Here is a 17,852-nt window from a genome sequence, read left to right on the forward strand (position 1 = left end):
GGTGTGCGTGAGACTGAGCAACGTTATGTAAATAGGCACATGAGGGAGAGTTACATGTACAGCAGCGAAATTGTGTATTGAATACAAATATGTTGCAATTTACTAGTGAGACTCATAGCTGCTGCTGCTGAGAACAAGAACCGCCCCCAAGGGCCACACGGAGAAAATGGAATATTTAAATTCTAGCGCAAATTGCTCAAATGTAGAAATAGGAAAAGAAAAATACAATTAGTTTGATATGAGGTGTATTAACTCCTACTGATACATAATCTATTAATATATTCTATATAATAATACATTAAACGTGATTATTTTAGAGAGATTTTGACAATGTGAAAAGCATATTTAGTTATTTTTCTTTTGCTATTTTTCGTCTCCTAAATTCGGGGAATTTGCAATGGAGTGTATATATATATATATATTCCATTGTCACCTCATGTCTGTCACTTAGTGAGGTGACATTGGCATTTTATGACTCTTGTTTTAACCCGTCCCCAGCACAAGTTCTCCGCAGTGCTGCACTTCGCTGGACTGAAAGCAGTCGGGGAGTCTGTGGAGAAACCTCTGCTCTATTACAAGGTCAACCTGACCGGCACAATCCAGCTCCTGGAGGTGAGAGGACGGCAGTTCTGCATGCTGCACAAGAGGAGGGGAAGGGGGTGTAGTGTGCAGAACATGCAGAGGAAGTAGAGCAGCACTGCATAGGGACACAGCATGCAAAGTGCCACAGGCATACAGTATAGAGGGGCGAGCATGCACAGGCAGAGCGACATAGCATAGGGAGCAGAGCATCAGGGGCGAACAGGCAGAGCGACACTGCATAGGGAGCAGAGCAACAGGCAGAGCGACACAGCATAGGGAGCAGAGCATCAGGGGCGAACAGGCAGAGCGACACTGCATAGGGAGCAGAGCAACAGGCAGAGCAACACAGCATAGGGAGCAGAGCAACAGGCAGAGCGACACAGCATAGGGAGCAGAGCAACAGGCAGAGCGACACAGCATAGGGAGCAGAGCAACAGGCAGAGCGACACAGCATAGGGAGCAGAGCAACAGGCAGAGCGACACAGCATAGTGAGCAGAGCAACAGGCAGAGCGACACAGCATAGGGAGCAGAGCAACAGGCAGAGCGACACAGCATAGTGAGCAGAGCAACAGGCAAAGAGACACTACATAGGGAGCAGAGCAAAAGGCAGAGCGACACAGCATAGGGAGCAGAGCAACACAGCATAGGGAGCAGAGCGACACAGCATAGATAGCAGAGCGACACAGCATAGATAGCAGAGCAACAGGGGAGCAGAGCAACAGGCAGAGCAACACACCATAGAGAGCAGAGCAACAGGCAGAGCGACACAGCATATTGGGCAGAGCAATGTGCAAGCGCGCAGACAGGCCAAGTGACACTGCATAGGGAGCAGAGCAACACCCAATAAGTGACGAGACTGAGGAGTTAATGAAGTTTTGGCTCTCTGTTCCAGGTGATGAATTCTCATGGGGTGACGAGCCTTGTATTCAGTAGCTCAGCCACGGTATATGGTGATCCGGATTATCTCCCCATTGATGAAAATCATCCTGTGGGAGGTTGCACCAACCCATATGGGAAAACCAAGTACTTCATTGAGGAGATGATAAAGGATCAGTGCAAAGCTGAGGGGGTGAGTATAGGAGTGCAGGGCACAGGGGGCGGTGTGGGAGTACAGCACCCACAGCCAGGGCACAGGGAATGGTGGTACTGTACCCATAGCTGGGAAACTGTTGCATGCACTATCAGTCTCAGTGAAGTAGGTCCCGAGTCTGTCCCAGCCATTCTAGATTCCTCTGCAAACTCCTTCCCTCCCGCAGTGGGAGATTGATTGCTCTCGTATCTGCTTCCTTCTCCAGGCAGCACAGGAAGGTCCCACAGAACCCCTCCTGTATTCAGGTTTTACACCTTGTGCATTTTTTTTCTTTCGGTCTCCACAGAATTTGGTTCTTCTGGATGAGGATTTTGGTGTAGATTTGGGGTTGCTTTGGACATGGTCGGCTTCTTGCAATCAGTAGCATTTCTTCTGTTCATCTTGCCCTCGGCATTAAGTATCTGAGGGAGCCGCTGTAACTTGGGTTGTCCGGCTCTCGCTCACTGTCCGGCGTACGGACACAATGTGTACGTGACCCTTGCATACTCCTGTCCCTGCTTTTAGGAATGGCGATCCATTCTTCTAAGATATTTTAACCCTATTGGAGCCCATGTGTCTGGAAGGATCGGGGAAGATCCCCAAGGAATCCCAAACAACCTGATGCCATATGTCTCACAGGTGCGGCCTATTAGAGTACTTGAATCTTCATTTACACCTGTTCTGTAACGTGTGCCAAGTTGTGACGTGTTACATGTGTGCTACAGGTGGCCGTAGGACGTCGGGAATATCTGAATGTGTTTGGAAATGATTATAATACTCCTGATGGGACAGGTAAGTCATACAGACTGTGTATATACATACTGATATTTATATATACACACACAGGCACATCCACTCATTGTAATTAATATATTTAAATATAAAGCTACCTGCTCATTATGTGACAGGATTGTGTGAGTTAAGAAATACTTCATATCTGTGATCGGTCATCTCCTAGGAAGTGACAGTGCCAGAAGAGGCACAGAGCTTTTTTTTGATAGTTGATGATCAGTACTACTCTACACTGTGTCTAATTGGTCTCTCTGGCTTATTTGACTGCACGTGTTTTTTGTCCTTTGGAATCTCCTGCACTTGGTTGCTACCTCACTGAATATTCTTCCAAAGAAAGGGCAGGGGGGGATAGCACCCAGAAAGAGGGACACAGAGAGAACAGTTTAGTATTGCAAGGTAAAAAAAACAGCAATATTGCTGTGTTACCTCCAATAGTTCTACTCGCGTGGGTTTAAATGCACATATCACAATCAGTTGCAGAGATGTTCTCATGTGGGTTATTGATCTCGGGAGAGAGGAAACGGAATAGTGCAGACCGTATATAAAAGCAAATCAACTTTATATCAAAATATTATCAGCCCTCCAGATTCAACACGTACAGGAAGGTCATTCTTTAAGGCATAAAAACAAAACCGGTAGCTCCCAGAGGTACGGCGAGTCGGTGATATCACCGCTTCTGCAACGCTGAGATCTGCTCCAATTGGACGTCTGTTGGCGTTACTTCTGGTTACGGTCGCCCGGAAACACAGACCGCACTTCTCTATCCTCTCAGCTCACACCGTCAGGGACTCGACGAAGCTGCAACTACAGAGAAGTGCGGTCCGTGTTTCCGGGCGGCAGTAACCAGAAGTGACACCAACAGACATCCTATTGGTGCAGACCTCAGCGTTGCAGAAGTAGTGATATCGGGACTCGCCGTACCTCTGGGAGCTACCGGTTTTATGCCTTAAAGAATGACCTTCCTGTATGTGAAGAATCTGGAGGGCTGCTTATATTTTGATATGAAGTTGATTTGCTTTTATATACAGTCTATTCCGTTTCCTCTCTCCCGAGATCAATAACCCACATGAGAACATCTCTGCAACTGATTGTGATATGTGCATTTAAACATACTCTTGTGAGTAGAACCATTGAAGGTTACACAGCAGTATTGCTACACTGTTCTCTCTGTGTCCCCTTTCTCCCTCGGTGCTATCCCCTGCTCACTTTTCTTTTGAACAATCAACGTACCTGAAGAAACTCCTGAGACTTTCTACTGCAATTTTTTTTTATTATTTTTGTGTTTCTTTTGTATATGCACGTTTTTGAAGATTTGTAGTCTTACACGTTAGTTTCACGACTATTTATATTTCCTAACTTGCTTATTCTGTGTGGGAGCGCCACCTAGGAGGTTTGTGGGCTACTGCTACCTCACGGTGTGTTTGATTCCAGGTGTCAGGGATTATATCCACATTGTGGACCTGGCTAAAGGTCACATTGCTGCTCTCAAGAAACTGGAGACCAGCGAGGGGTGCAAAGTAAGTAATGCCTGCATAGCGCTCTTCCATCACTGACCTTCCTGCTGTGTCCCTTCCCTATTGGTGACCTCCCAGTACCTCTACTCCAGATGTATCCTTTTCTAATAATCATTATCTGCTCTTGAGCCCAGTGCAGGATCACAGGGGACGTCATGTCTCGTTTTTTACTTCTGCTTTAAACGTATTCCTCAAATGCTCTTTACTTACACTTCCTGTTCACGTATTTCTGTCCAACATGGACTCTAAATGAACGCCATGTACAGTAATGTGGAGTTTATTAAATCAGAATTCTGGAGATAAGTGTCACAGCCGCTGTCTTATTACACACCTGCATGTTGTGTGCTTTGTTGAACGTGTCCTTTTGCAGGTGTATAACCTGGGTACCGGCACCGGATATTCTGTGCTCCAGATGGTTAAAGCAATGGAAAAAGCTTCGGGGAAAGAGGTGGGTTGTGTGAGCGACATATTTGTCCTGAATAGAAGTGTTTTAAGAGTCACCTGCAGAGACTGCTTGTGATTTAATGATCAGCTAATATAGATGTTTGAATACACATCAGAGATTATGTATCCTTGAGGGCTGCTCTGAAAACAGCCCTCCCCCCCCTCCTCCTCCTCTTAACATGAGAAATGAAACTGAGGCTTCTCCTGCCTACAGGTTCGGTATAAAATAGCTGCCAGGCGGGAAGGTGACATTGCTACATGCTATGCAGATCCTGCACTGGCTGCAGCGGAGCTGGGCTGGAAGGCAGAGTGCGGACTGGACAGAATGTGTGAGTATTGAGCAGATGAGGCACATATGGTCCATTGTGTGATACTACAGAGCATAGATACACAATTCAGTCTGTGATATTACAGGGAACAGACATGCACCCCTCTCTCCACCTTTGCTGCCCTTAAATTATCTGCAGGCCCCTTTTGGCACCATTCTAATCCCTCTTCTTACTTCCAAAAGACAATCTCTGCTATTACATTAGAGTCCTGATTATCCATCATCTCGCATACCGGCGGTAGAAGGAGAGGACTGCAGAGTACAGGAACGGCACCGGTGGATGACAGCTGGCGGCCGGGGAAGAGAACCATGTCCGCAGAGGAATGGAGTTGAGACGGCTGGCGGCGGCAGGAAGGAGACCATCAGACCCTGTGAGCGGAGCAGCATAGAATGGCCAGGGAGGAGCGCACTGTAACAGCGGACGTCAGACACTGGTCAGCTTCCGGTGTTACAGCACGCTCCTCCCCGGCCGTTCTATGCCGCTCTGCTCCGCACACAGGGTCTGATGGTCTTCTGCCTGCTGACACCAGCTGTCTTAACTCCATTCCTCTGCTGACATGGTCCTCTTCTCCGGCTGCCAGCTGTCATCCTCTGGGGGGGATCATTTCCGTGTTATCCACCACGGTATCGGTCCCATTTAGGTCGGATAACCGAAACGCTACTGTATTCACACAAGGCCTATTTATGCCCTTTCCCTAGCTGACCAGGGGGGGCAGAGGATATGTTGTGGATTCTGCAGCCACTAACTCAAAAACCCTGCAAGCTTCACTGTACTCAGTCTGTGTGTCACTACTTTCAGACACATACTACCTTTTTATCCCCGAGTCTTGCTAACCTGGTGATTGAGCGCACATTTCTTGTTTTCTTCCCAGGTGAGGATTTATGGCGTTGGCAATCCAAGAATCCAACTGGCTTCAGCAAAGAGCCATGAGCATTGCTGGACTAACTTAATACAGGACAGACCACAGAAAAATCTCCTGTTTGTTTTTTTTTTTTAATGCCTCTTCTAGTATTTAGCTTAATATTTATATTTCAGAATGTTCAGTAAGGCAGCGATTTCTCATGAAATAAATGCGTGTGAATGTTGGCTCTGCCTCCTGCACTGGTTTAGTACATGAGTAAGGTAACATCATGGCCACACACACTTCTTCTGATTAACAGTAATGGGGATTCTTTAAGCTCAGGTGGGTTAAGAACAAACTGGAATCTTTGCATTTAGAAAAAGTTTCATGAAATAATTTGGTCTTAACCCTTTTACTCACCATAACTTATATAATGTGTGATTGAAATATATTGCAAGCCTACTGTAACCTTACTCATTGAGACCCAAAAGGTCAAACTAGCTGTTTGTGCGTAGGTTAACTAGCTATGCACTTTAATCCAACCTTTGCAGAAAAGCTGTGTAATGTGTCAGGCATAAGCTTATAGGGGGTCCATGTTTAAATGGACATGAAGCAAAAAGGGGACACTGCTCATTTCCATGTTATTTCCCAAAATCCCTTGCTGTGGACGCATTGTATGCTAAGAGATAATGGTGAAAAGCAGCGCTGCAGCCCTGTGACCGTGCTCACACGACTTATTTTTATTTGCAGTCCTAAACCTCGACTCATGCAGGGCTCACACTTGAACCTGGCAATGTCAAAATGCAGTTTAGATGCAACTTCCACATTCCTCAAGAAACATGTTCTTTTTCCTAATTTATGATCTGTCGCTTTCATAATTAAATGTAATTTTTTTTGTTACATTTTCTATTAAAATGCTGATTTCAAAGCAAATGAAAGTGTTATACTTTTGTGATCTAGTAAGAGGTTATTTTCCAAAGTGCCACCATGCCCTAAAGCAAAAGGTCTCTGCAGCGATCACTGCTGCAAGAATAGTCCTGTATATCAGACAGTCAGACAGCTTATCCACGCCTACAAACTTGCAGTATACTGACTGACAAACAACTAGTTGTGACACTGTGTAATGTCAGCGGACAGAAAGGAAATATTTGTGTGAGGTAAAAACGTCATCAGGCAGCATCAAAGGTACAACCTGGTGTTTTATTTATATAGCTCAACACCCCCAAGCAATATCGCCTCCGAGCCCAGAACCACCTCAAGTCATGAACACGGAGAGAAAGCAGAAACCAATGAGTTTTACGGTTAAACAGGAGCACTCTGCTCTCTTTCTGTTTCATGTCAAACTTTACAAGAACATACGCAAAGTGCTTAAAACATGGTGTGCTGAACGGGACGTCAAATAAGCTCCCTGTAACATGACATCGGTATGCAGCAGGATCATGTCAGATAGGTGGCAGGGGATACATAGTCACAGTACCTGCTGCTGTGGCCCTGAGCGCTGCTCCTGAGAGAGGACGGAGAGTTTAAGGTACATTCACAGATTGCTCACAACACTCTGTCAAGACTGGAGGCCAGGGTGAGCTGCTCCTCTGAGGTATACTATGGCTTCCTGGTGTCACCATAAAAGGTGAACTGTGACCAGCAAATTGCATCAGCAATACAATTAGCAGACTATCTTGTGACATCAGAACATGAAATGTAATACTATGAGGATGTGTGGAGCAGCAGTGATGTGACCTCCCGCACCATACAACGGCTGGAGGGAGAGGAGCAGCAACTCCCACTCTGTACCTTAAACAGCTCCAGCCACGTGGCCCAGGTAATACTGAGATCACATACCAGCACAGAGTGTGGGGGTGCAAGGGGCAAAGAGGGAGACGGGGAAGGAAACACTGGAGGTGGGGCTGAGTGGCGCCTTCCTGCCGCTGTTCATAGTTGAGCTATACTCGCGGGAGCATCTTCTGCATAAAATCGTGCACCGCCGTCATTTCCTGCAAACACAAACAAAAACATTCAATAACAGGCGCAGGACTGCACGGGGCGACATGAAGAGGAAGCACAGGGAGTCCTCACCTCCTCACAGCTGCTGTGCATTACTCCAGGATACGTTTTAAACTGGATTTTAGACGGGTTCAGCATAGACTTTAGCTTCTCTGAGGTCAGGTTGCCGAAGCGCACGGGAACCATGGGGTCCGACTCCCCGTGACACTGCAGGATGGCAATGTCCTTATTCACGCCGCTTGCAGCCTGCAATAAAAAAAGGAGGCAGACGTCTTTCCAAATGCAGGAGTGTCGCAGCTCATCTCTGCCCCTCCCGAAAGCCCTCCTGTCAGTACCTGAGGGAATGTCTTGTGCAGGGGCAGCCAGCAGCTGAGTCCCACTACTCCAGCAAGCTTCTGCTGGCAGGTGAGGGCTGTATACAGCGACAGGGCCCCCCCCTGAAACAAAAGCATATTAGAAATCAGTGTGAGGCACCCAGACAGATGTGGATCACTCATTGCATTAGGAAAGGACTGGAAGATGAGCATATAATTCAGTGTATATCTAGACACTGGTAATATAAAAAAAGTGAATATTTGGAAACAAAAAAAAGACAGGATCTGCCCTCAGTATAGATATATATATATATATATATGTATAATACACAGAATATAGGCACCTGAGAGAATCCACCCAGGATGATCCTGTTGGCTGGGATGCCGCTCTTTACCTCGTGTTCAATGATACTTTTAACTGTAAGAGAGAGAGAGGGTGTCCGTGCAATGACCTCTGACCCCAGAACCCCCACAACTCTGAGATCAGCCCCTTACTGCTCTCTGCTGCTTTCTTGATCCCAGCCTCATCTTCTGGAGCATCGGGACTCAGCCCCATCAGGTCAAACCTGCAGAGAGGAGCGCAAGGAGTGAGCCAGGAGTGCGGTCCAGTGAGTCCCACCCACCCCGAGCTAGACCACATACCATGATGGCATCACCATCCTCATGTTCAGTGTGACCGGGATACGAGGCCTTAAGGGAAGGAGACGGTAAATAAGAGGGGAAACGCACACCTCACCGTGCACTCACACTGCTTGCAGCAGCACACAGCCACAGCGTTCAGCATGCAGACACCTCACATGCATTTCACACACATTGAATATCCATCACATTTGTGTTCCTAGAGCACAACTGAAGCACTCGATATAAAGCTACTATATTTCATACAAGGCAGTGATACTCACGCGTGGGGACAGATATACTTCACGTAGGGCAGCCTGATCGCAGATAGGGACTCTGCCCAGCCGTGCCTGGGGAACAACCCAATGATCAGACACCTTGCTACACACAAGACTAAACAGCCAGTGAGCTACACAGAGACATACATGCTAATACAGAGACACACAAACACTGGCTACAAACACACAGACACCACACTTGCCTAGAGTGAAGATAAACTAAACACAAACTAAACTAAACACAAACAATGTTCAGGGGAGGAAGAGTAGTACATGAACGAACAATATCCAACATCCGAGCGCATTCCTGATTCCACAACTCCCCCCGTTGTCTCGGAGCATCTAGGAAAACCCATACTCACCCCGTGTCTCCAAGTCCATGCAGAAATATGACCTGCCAGGAGAGGAGAGGAACGTTACACACACATTTCAGTTAGGGGGTGGTGGAAGAGCAATATAGAAGAGAGTTACCAGGGAGCCTCAGAGGGGCAGACGGGTAACAGAGGAACAGAAGTTGGAAATCAGATAAGAACCAATTAGCCCACCAAGCCTGCCCATATTCTTATCTGCTGTAATGAGTAAGACCCCCATTTGATCCTTGGTTCTCTCTCATTGAGGGTAGCCTTATGTCTATCCCAAGCATTTTTTTAATTCCCTTGCTATATAGAAGCTTCCATCACCTCTGTTGGGAGGCTGTGTCATGAATCCACAACTCTTTTTTTGAAGTACTGCCTCACATTTCCCAAGCCTACTGTACCTTCCTCAGCATCTAGCACTTCTCTGAAACTTTCCTCCTGTACTTTATTGAAAGTTTCAATCACATTCCCCTTCTCCCCTCCAAGCTGTACATATTAAGGTCTTTTCTGATAAGTTTCATGGTGTAGATCATGCAACATCTTAGTAGCCCTTTGAAGATTGTACAATGTATGTCCTTCTGGAGATAGTCCCCTGAACACAATAATGTAGCCTAGATCTTACCATTGATCTATAAAGTGGCATCTGTACCTCTTTTTGCTGCCAATACTCTCCGCTATACAACCTAGCCTCTTGCTGGCTTTCCCCATCACTTTGTTACATTGCTTATCTACTTTTAGGTCAGCTGAAATAGTGACTCCCAGGTCTTCTCTATCGCACTTGACAGTGTCTACAACAGTGGTTTTCAACCTTTTTTGGGGTAGGGAACCCCAGAATTCGATTTTGAAATTCTGGGGAACCGCAACTCTCGCCTCCTGTCCGTCAACCTGTTGCCCTGTCTCTCTGCGTCGTCGTTCCCCCCCATCTCTCCCCCCCTCACTCTCCTCAGGCCTCGGACATGGTGCCGCAGACCATGCGGACGCGTCTGCATGCTAAGCGAACAGACCGCCTTATGGCAGTGTTCGCATCCAGGCGGCGTGCGGGCATGCATGAGCGCGTTGCGCAAGAAATCAGTTCAAACTGATATCATGGAGTGACAGGCCGGTCACGTGAGCAGTTCGCCCAATGAGGGTGAACCAGCTCTGTGATGTCACTGGCACGCCCCTAGACACGCCCACAGACGGCGCGCGTACCATGGCCAGAGAAAGAACCCGCCTTAGCCTCCTCCTGCTGCTGCTTTTTTGGCAGTGCGCTGCCTTTTTTCTGCACTTTCCCTATCACTTTAGTCACCTGGTCAAAAAACAAAATCTATTATTAGGTGTTCCTGACAATCTCACCCGGATAAATCCAAGCTGCCTGGAATCTTGCAAGTTGCTATACTTCAGATATGCAACTATTCTATTAGGAGGGTTTCCATTCATTGCCCCACTACTGACAATCTCACTGGCCTATGGTTACCTGCCTCCTCCATACTACGGAAGTTTTAGATTTTCTAAAAGCCGTCTTTTTAGCCTTTACAATACCTGCCATCTCATTTGAGAACTATATCGGCTTTCATTTCTTTGTGCTTTTGTTAACCCGCCCCCGACACAAAGCGCTGTTTCTTTTAGTGTTGCATATTTTAGTGTTTCGCCCATTGCTCCCGTACTGCACTCAAATATCTCCACCCTGCCAAAGAATCCCTTAAATATTTTCCAGTCTCTGAAAAATCACCTCCAAAAAAAAATCTAACCTTCGTTTTTATGCCCGTCTTCATACTAAACCACACATTGATGATCACTAGAACCCAAGCTCTCGCCAGGTATCTGATCTGTATCTGATACACCCTCGCCAATCGCCCGAGATGCCCCCTTCAAGGAATCCAGGGTGTCCTTGCATCAGAGACTTGCCAGCCTATATCTGGCAGATTAAAGTCCCCCATAAAGATGACCTTTCATTGCCATTTTAGTGAGGTTCTCGATTAACCCCCTGTCAAAGTCCCCCTCTGGTTCTGGAGGACTGAAGATCACCCCAGTAGATAACTTGCTTACCTGTTTCAAGCATTACCCAAACCATCTTTTCTCCATAGCCTTTTATTAAATGTAGCTTTTGTGTTCTTCACATAAAGGGCAACTCCTTCCCCGTCCCTCTCTAGAGTATAAGGCCAGGGCCATGGTCAAAAAGACCGCGCTGACCCGCGCTGAGGGTAACCATTATCCCTATCAGCACGGCTTTAGACGGCGCTTCCGCAGGCGTGCGGAATTGGAGCCGATATCAAAATTTAAGTTTTCCCGCTGAGGGAAGCGCAGGGCCTGTCACGTGACCGCCAAAGGCCAATGGCAGTCCGTGACGTGTCGCGCTAGCCCCGCCTCCCGCCGGCTCACAAGCACGCTCGCTGACGCTCATGCAGGGACACAAAAAAGCTCCTGCTTGAGCAGGAGAGCATGAGCGTCAGCGCTGTGAATGCCACCACGTCCTAGGCCTAAGACTGCGTCCATAGTGCAGGATATTGCGTGAGCTACGTAGCTCACGCCGAAACAAACACTAGGACGCCAATGCATATGCGCTACAGGGAGAGCGGCGCTTCCCAATGCAAACAAATTTGTTTTGCAAGCCCAACGCCGGGGAGGAGGAGCGCGGAAACTAGCGCGTTCTACTATGGACACACCCAATGTCCATCTCAATGACTTGTATAGCGCATACACGGAACCCAGACCCTATGTGCATCAGTAATACCCACATTATTCACATTATTCAAATCATCCCACATCATTATTGCAATTAGTCTTGTTTTTATATTACCCAAACTACAAACAGTTGTACACATAGCCTGAAGACTTTCATTATAGCTCTTCCTAATCCTTCCGGTTTCTTCTGTACACCTCCCTCTGCCAGGGTTCTTGATCATTTTCAGCTGACTCCTGTTCCCCTAGATAGGTTTCCTGCTACAAAATCCCACCAAATCACTGCCTCTTGGAAAGGGGGGTAGTTTGATTTATCCTGACTCACTTCATTGCCCACCTCAGCTAGTTTAAATACTTGCTAATGAAGCATCCGTACTGGTCACAGAATATCCCAGTTCCCTTAAAAGATAGATACAGGTCAATACTCTTATATAAGACGATATCTCCAAAGCCCTTTTCAACCACACATCAAAGTTTCTGGTGTGAAGAAAAAATATTAGCACTAAAGCACTAAATATTGGCAATACCTTTGAAAAAGCCATTGAGGTTACTACCTGCCTAGGCGCTGTCCCCAACTCGCTCCTGCACTAACCTAATTTCATCCCTAGCCAGGTCATTCGTCCCTAGGTGTACAATTACATCGACCTCTCTCCTGTGTTGCTGCCTTAACAATTCCCAGAATGTCCCTTCTATCCCACGGAGTTGTATCTCTCCATAGGCAATTTACCTCCCACTCACCACTGCCTCCAAAATACATACCTGTTACAATCAAATCTCACAAGGGGAGTGTAAAAACAATTTGTGTGTGTAAATCTACAACCCCCGCACTCACAGAGCCCACAGTAGATTTAGATCCTCCTCCTCCTGAAAGGCCACTCGCTGTACAACACCAAACATTGCAATAGGTATAAATGCATTTGACAATTGTGTGTATTACGCCGTGTTCAAACCCCTGCCCGTTTAAAACTCACACTTAAAACAGTCGCAATAACTACAAGTTTACAGGCCGAGCAAGCTCCCAGGGCAGCTTGGAATACTTCTTTATATACAGCACACAGCCCAGCCAGAGCCAAAACACAGACCAGGCAGTTCAGATCAATTTGTAACGCGCTTAAAGCAGTACACGCTGATCGCCCTCTTTTATTTGCCTCTTCTTGCCGTTTTCAACACAAATTCTATTTTTTACAACTGATGGCTCGGTTCAGGAGAGAACCATTTGAAATATTAAGTGTCTGGGAAGTTAAAATGAAGTTCTCCCCAGAGCGCACTGCAGTTGAAAGGTAACCATGCTAAGGTCAGACGCTACAGATTATGACTATTATTTCTGTTTTAGATCAGGACACTCAGAGCAAGATACCATTATTATTAGTTAAACAGGTGTCCCAGGGGGGAGCTGCTTTACCCCGCCACGCCCGTAGCAATCACACAAGTGGGAAAATAAACATATTGTTAACTCCCCTGCAAACAAAACACTATACAAACAGATCCAACTCCCCTGCTATATTTTCACTCAGTGAGAAAGTTAGTGTATAGAGAGATCACAGTGTATATATATTTACAGGTGTCACAATATGAGGTGTTGTGTGGAGAGATCAGTGTATGTATATATAGATAGAAGTCCAAAGTCAGAGCTTGAGAAAAGACCTTGTGGTCGGAAACGTACGTTGCGCTGGAGCATGTAGATTGCCTGATCCATTGATAATAAAACTCTATGAACATAAAATCTATTTGAGTGTGCTGCGGCCTTGCTACGTATTTACAGGATGGGTTGGTGTTCCCTGTCCATCTGCAAGCACCCAGATTTCTGTTAAGTATATTTTTCAATTTTTATTGGTGGTTTATGAGCCTCTGTTTGTGTGCACCCAGCATCTTTTTGTTTATATATCGATAGAAGTCGCCGTGTACATGGATAGATCATATAAAAAGATTATAGATATAGAGAGAGAAAATAAAAGTATCACTTGTGAGCACATTCACATGTCTGAGACAGGTCTGCAACCCTGCCTTTCACCATTATCACCTAGCACAGCGGTGCGCAAACTGGGGTGGCGCGGGCGGTTGCAGAAGTCCCAAGCTCTTCCCCAAGGCATTTAAATGAAATGCCGGGGGACCGTGCAAGGCCTCTGCAACCTCTACTTACCGAGGATCAGCCGGCTTCAGGACGCGTGACAATGGCAACGCGGCATCAAATGACGCCGCGGAGTCATGTGACATCACGGTTGCCACGGTAACGTGACAGCAAATGACACCGCGGGTCACTTGACGTCATCACGCCGCACGAGGTAAGGGAGGGGGGGAGCAGCAAATAAAAGTTTGTGCGTCCCATACCTAGCATACAGTGCTTCCACTGCAGCAAGGGATTCTGGGAAATAACATACAAATGAGCACACACCTTTTGCCTGGAATCCATTTTTACATGGAACCCTTTTCACCCACCATAACTTAAAATGTGATGGTGTGTGTGTATATGTATATGTATGTTTTTCAACAGCAGTTCCCAGGAATCCTTGGGTTCCCCAGCCACCCTGCGATTTTCAGGTCATTTGAAAATGGTACCAGATACACAAGGATTTACAATATATCTGATCTCAGACGCGCTGTTAGAGAGGATTGGGGGGTTGCTCAGATTTCCCCCCATAATTATAAAGTTCCTTATTCATAAAGTTTTTTTGTTTTTTTTGTTGTTAACACTGATGTAGACATATGGCTATTTTGATACAATACACTGTATATCTTACCGCCGCGGTCTCCCGCTCCTCCCCGGGCACGGTCACAGCGTCGGTGAGCAGCGGCACAGACATGTTGTTCCCGCACATGCACCGGAGAGCCTGTCACCAGTGACCTCTGACCCCTCCCACGTCCGGCCCCAACCGGGAAGTAACAATTAGCCGCAACCGCCTCAGCCCCACCGGATGTAACCCCGGCACGTCACGTGACCACCCATACAGAACGTCACCTCCCTCTTCAGAACCCGGATGGACACATCTGCGCCGCCATCTTCAGTGTGGCGGAAATATTTAGTGCGACCACGAGAAACACCGACACACAGCACCCAACTGCCGGGACACGTCACGGACACATCACGCACGCTGCTGGGGACTCATAGTGACCACAGAACAGTCAATATTTGGCCGTCTCCGCCCTGCCCTCCACCCATTACGTATCCCAGCTGCCCCGATGTGGACACACACACACACAGTGCTTTAATAAAACACATTTGTTTATTTAATCACGTCACAAAAAAGACTGTCTCAAACTTGTCTGGAGATCTAATCTCCCTGCCACAGATTGTGAAGTGTGATGCAGCTCCTGCAGGATGTGTGATTAAGGTCTGGTAATCTTAGCAAGCGGTTAATGTTCTTTGTCACTGCATCTTATGTCCTCCTATGCTGTCACTACTTCCTCTGTGCCTCTATGAGATGAAGTGAGTCTGCAGCGTTGTCTGTTTCACGTTGTGATCAGTTGGATTTGCTGCAGCTTCATAATTGCAGATGGTTACTTCATGGCGATGAGCCTGCCACATGTAAACAAAAACACATAAGGCACACATACCCCACATTCAGGACCCTCCATAAACAAGCTGCAGCTTCTCCTATTACTTAACACATTACATGGAGCAAATTAGTAAACAAATATAAAGCAGATATGTTCATATACGTGGCTGGTATCTGTGTCTTACCTCTGCCCACTCTCCCCGGAGTCCGATGTAATAAATCTTTGTTTTTTCTGCTCCAAAGTTCTTGGAGACGTGAATAGAAAGATGGGACACGTTTGAAAAGCGGGATATCCTGAAATGGCAAAATAATTAAATGTTCAACAGCACTAAGAGTATAGGCACAGCTGCTGTCTGATCTGACATCATATTGGATATATGCAGGATGCCTGCGTAACAAACTTGTCCTTATAGCACAGGATAAGGGAAAAGTGCTTTACATGAAATGCTCTACTGCCTCAGGCACCAAAAAACATAGATGATTGTAAGCTATACGGGGCAGGGACTGTGTCTGCAAAATGTCTCTCTAAAGCGCTACGTAAAACTAGCAGCGCTATTATTACTACTACTGTGCAACCCTCACATTTATAGAACGTAGTCCTTTTTGTCAAAATGCCTCTCTGCCCTGTGTTATCCGTGTAAACTTCCTGTGGTTTGCGCTCATAACAAATCTATGGACAATAATAATAATATCCAGAGGATTCATACTTTGTGGGATACTCTAATTCTCCAGCAACATCAATATTCAGACTGAAGACCTGATCCGCTTCTCGTCTGGTGTCATCAAAACTCATCTGAGGAATATTCTTAAACCTGGAAGAGAAAAAGAGCTTTGTGTCCAGTGTGGAAATGCAGAAACTGCTGGAATCTCTCACAGTCTCATGTAATGTTAAGATCCTCATTCTACAAGTCATAGGAGCATCAGACTTTTGTATGTCGTACTAAAGCAAGGCTCTTGATCTGGCGGCCTGCCTGTCAAATGCATCCAGCGAAGGGCCTTGATGTGGTCTTTGAACTCTCAGCTGTTTAATGTAGGTCCTGTTATGAACCTGTGAATGACCAGTCTATTGGCAAATTTTTCACTCCATTAGAGGTGAAGAGAACGTTTACAGGTTGTGTTAGAACCTGTAAAAAGGGCATACCGTGAAGTGGTTGCCGGCTTATAATGCTTTGGCCAAACAATTTAACTAAAATGACCCTTGCCCGTGAGAAGAAAAACACAACTATTTAATGACTTAATTTGTCATATTGGATCTAGTATTGGGGCCTTTTGTCTTTTGTTGTAAACATTGGGTCACAATCTCAGTAGCACTCCTTTTGACACAAATATATATGGTGTGGTAGGTTTGCGTTCTGAGCTTGCAGGGATAGCGTGTTTAAGCAACTAGTAGGAAATGAGCAGGAGCAAAGTGCAATGGGAACACAGGGATTCATAGGGAATCTATAGCTATGTTTCTGAACTCTGTGATTGGAATTAAATCCATTTTATTTTTCACATTTACAGTAATAAACGGGCAGCCTGAGTGATTAGATCTTATAAATCGGGATAGAACAGGTTTAACCACTTCAGAGCTGATGACTGGGACTGTTACCCAGCACCTCTATATGGCAGTGAAGAGGTTACCTGTATGGGCATCACACTGTCCTACTAGAGAGAGAAAAAGCAGGACTCACAGCCGCATCTCCGCAGGGTGTGAATCACTATCCTCACCAATCAGGATTATTCCCTTTAATTTGACGTTTCCTGTGAACCTGACAGACAGGGCAGTGAGTAGGGGAACAGAACCAGTCAGGACACAAGCAGGGTATTAAACAAAATACTTACGGAATGTTAAACAGCAGCTCCTCGTCATCGTCACTTTCTACAAACTGAAAACGCAGTGATGATCAGGCCTTAAAAACCAGAGTCTGCAGATCTCAGCCCTAATATACTTTATTGCAGTGTGTACAGACAGAACACCAGTGTCACTGCATTATACCCACTGTCTGATAACACCAGTGTTACCAGTACACTCACTGATAACAGGTTACGGAGATATCATGTCTGATCTTTGTATATGTGCACACATTGGATGTGTTAGATAACTTTTATCAGCTTTATCCTAGGTTTGTTTTTTTAAATTCCTATGACAGAGAGCGCACACACACACACACACACACACACACACACACACACACACACACACACACACACACACACACACACACACACACACACACACACACACACACACACACACACACACACACACACACACACACACACACAATAATATGACATGTAACCTTGCTGCGGTCCCCCCTCTCCTCCCAGGCCCGGAACACGCTCCTCCCGCTGCCCTCCCGGCTCTCGTTCAGACATTGCATCTTATCCAGGTCGATCCTCTGGTAGAGCCCGTACTCTAAGCCCCGCTCCGGAGCATCCGAATGCTCCTCACCACACGAGCAACCACCATGACTGTGCCCGTGCGCCATGTCTGCAGCCCGAGCCGCCGGAAATCCGCCATGTTGCTACTCTCAGTGACAGTATAAACCCGCCGGAAGTTGGCCATTTTACTG

The 17,852-nt window shown here is 46.4% G+C and overlaps 3 protein-coding genes across 7 annotated transcripts in view; 1 reads left to right on the plus strand and 2 right to left on the minus strand.

Annotated features, from left to right (window-relative positions):
- GALE (UDP-galactose-4-epimerase) overlaps positions 1-6,492 on the plus strand; it is a 28,200-nt gene extending 21,708 nt beyond the window's left edge. For 3 of the 4 annotated variants that reach the window (XM_075604451.1, XM_075604454.1, XM_075604453.1), the window contains 8 exons: positions 499-612; positions 1,476-1,652; positions 2,178-2,291; positions 2,378-2,444; positions 3,876-3,961; positions 4,329-4,406; positions 4,617-4,731; positions 5,603-6,492. In XM_075604451.1, coding sequence (XP_075460566.1) covers positions 499-612; positions 1,476-1,652; positions 2,178-2,291; positions 2,378-2,444; positions 3,876-3,961; positions 4,329-4,406; positions 4,617-4,731; positions 5,603-5,661 — 810 coding nt within the window. In that variant the 3' untranslated portion in view covers positions 5,662-6,492. The remainder of the gene's footprint in view (positions 1-498; positions 613-1,475; positions 1,653-2,177; positions 2,292-2,377; positions 2,445-3,875; positions 3,962-4,328; positions 4,407-4,616; positions 4,732-5,602) is intronic. The other variant, XM_075604452.1, reaches the window with a different exon arrangement.
- Positions 6,493-6,753: 261 nt separating this feature from the next.
- On the minus strand, positions 6,754-14,745 carry LYPLA2 (lysophospholipase 2). Its single transcript, XM_075604456.1, has 9 exons — positions 14,539-14,745; positions 9,146-9,177; positions 8,790-8,855; positions 8,530-8,577; positions 8,383-8,453; positions 8,232-8,305; positions 7,909-8,010; positions 7,646-7,819; positions 6,754-7,563 (listed from the first exon to the last, which is right to left on the minus strand). The coding sequence occupies exons 1-9, from the start codon at positions 14,614-14,616 to the stop codon at positions 7,513-7,515; spliced, it is 696 nt and encodes a 231-aa protein (XP_075460571.1). The 5' UTR covers positions 14,617-14,745; the 3' UTR covers positions 6,754-7,512.
- A 257-nt stretch (positions 14,746-15,002) lies between these two features.
- On the minus strand, positions 15,003-17,829 carry PITHD1 (PITH domain containing 1). 2 transcript variants are annotated; one of them, XM_075604457.1, is made up of 6 exons: positions 17,580-17,828; positions 17,119-17,162; positions 16,968-17,045; positions 16,002-16,106; positions 15,480-15,588; positions 15,003-15,314 (listed from the first exon to the last, which is right to left on the minus strand). In XM_075604457.1, the coding sequence occupies exons 1-6, from the start codon at positions 17,766-17,768 to the stop codon at positions 15,213-15,215; spliced, it is 627 nt and encodes a 208-aa protein (XP_075460572.1). In that variant the 5' UTR covers positions 17,769-17,828; the 3' UTR covers positions 15,003-15,212. The 2 variants fall into 2 exon arrangements, with proteins under 2 accessions (XP_075460572.1, XP_075460573.1); XM_075604458.1 differs by lacking the exon at positions 16,968-17,045 and having other exon boundaries at positions 17,580-17,829.
- Between the last annotated feature and the right edge of the window lie 23 nt (positions 17,830-17,852).

The sequence above is a fragment of the Ascaphus truei genome, chromosome 6 (assembly GCF_040206685.1).
Source record: "Ascaphus truei isolate aAscTru1 chromosome 6, aAscTru1.hap1, whole genome shotgun sequence".
Taxonomy (NCBI): domain Eukaryota; kingdom Metazoa; phylum Chordata; class Amphibia; order Anura; family Ascaphidae; genus Ascaphus; species Ascaphus truei.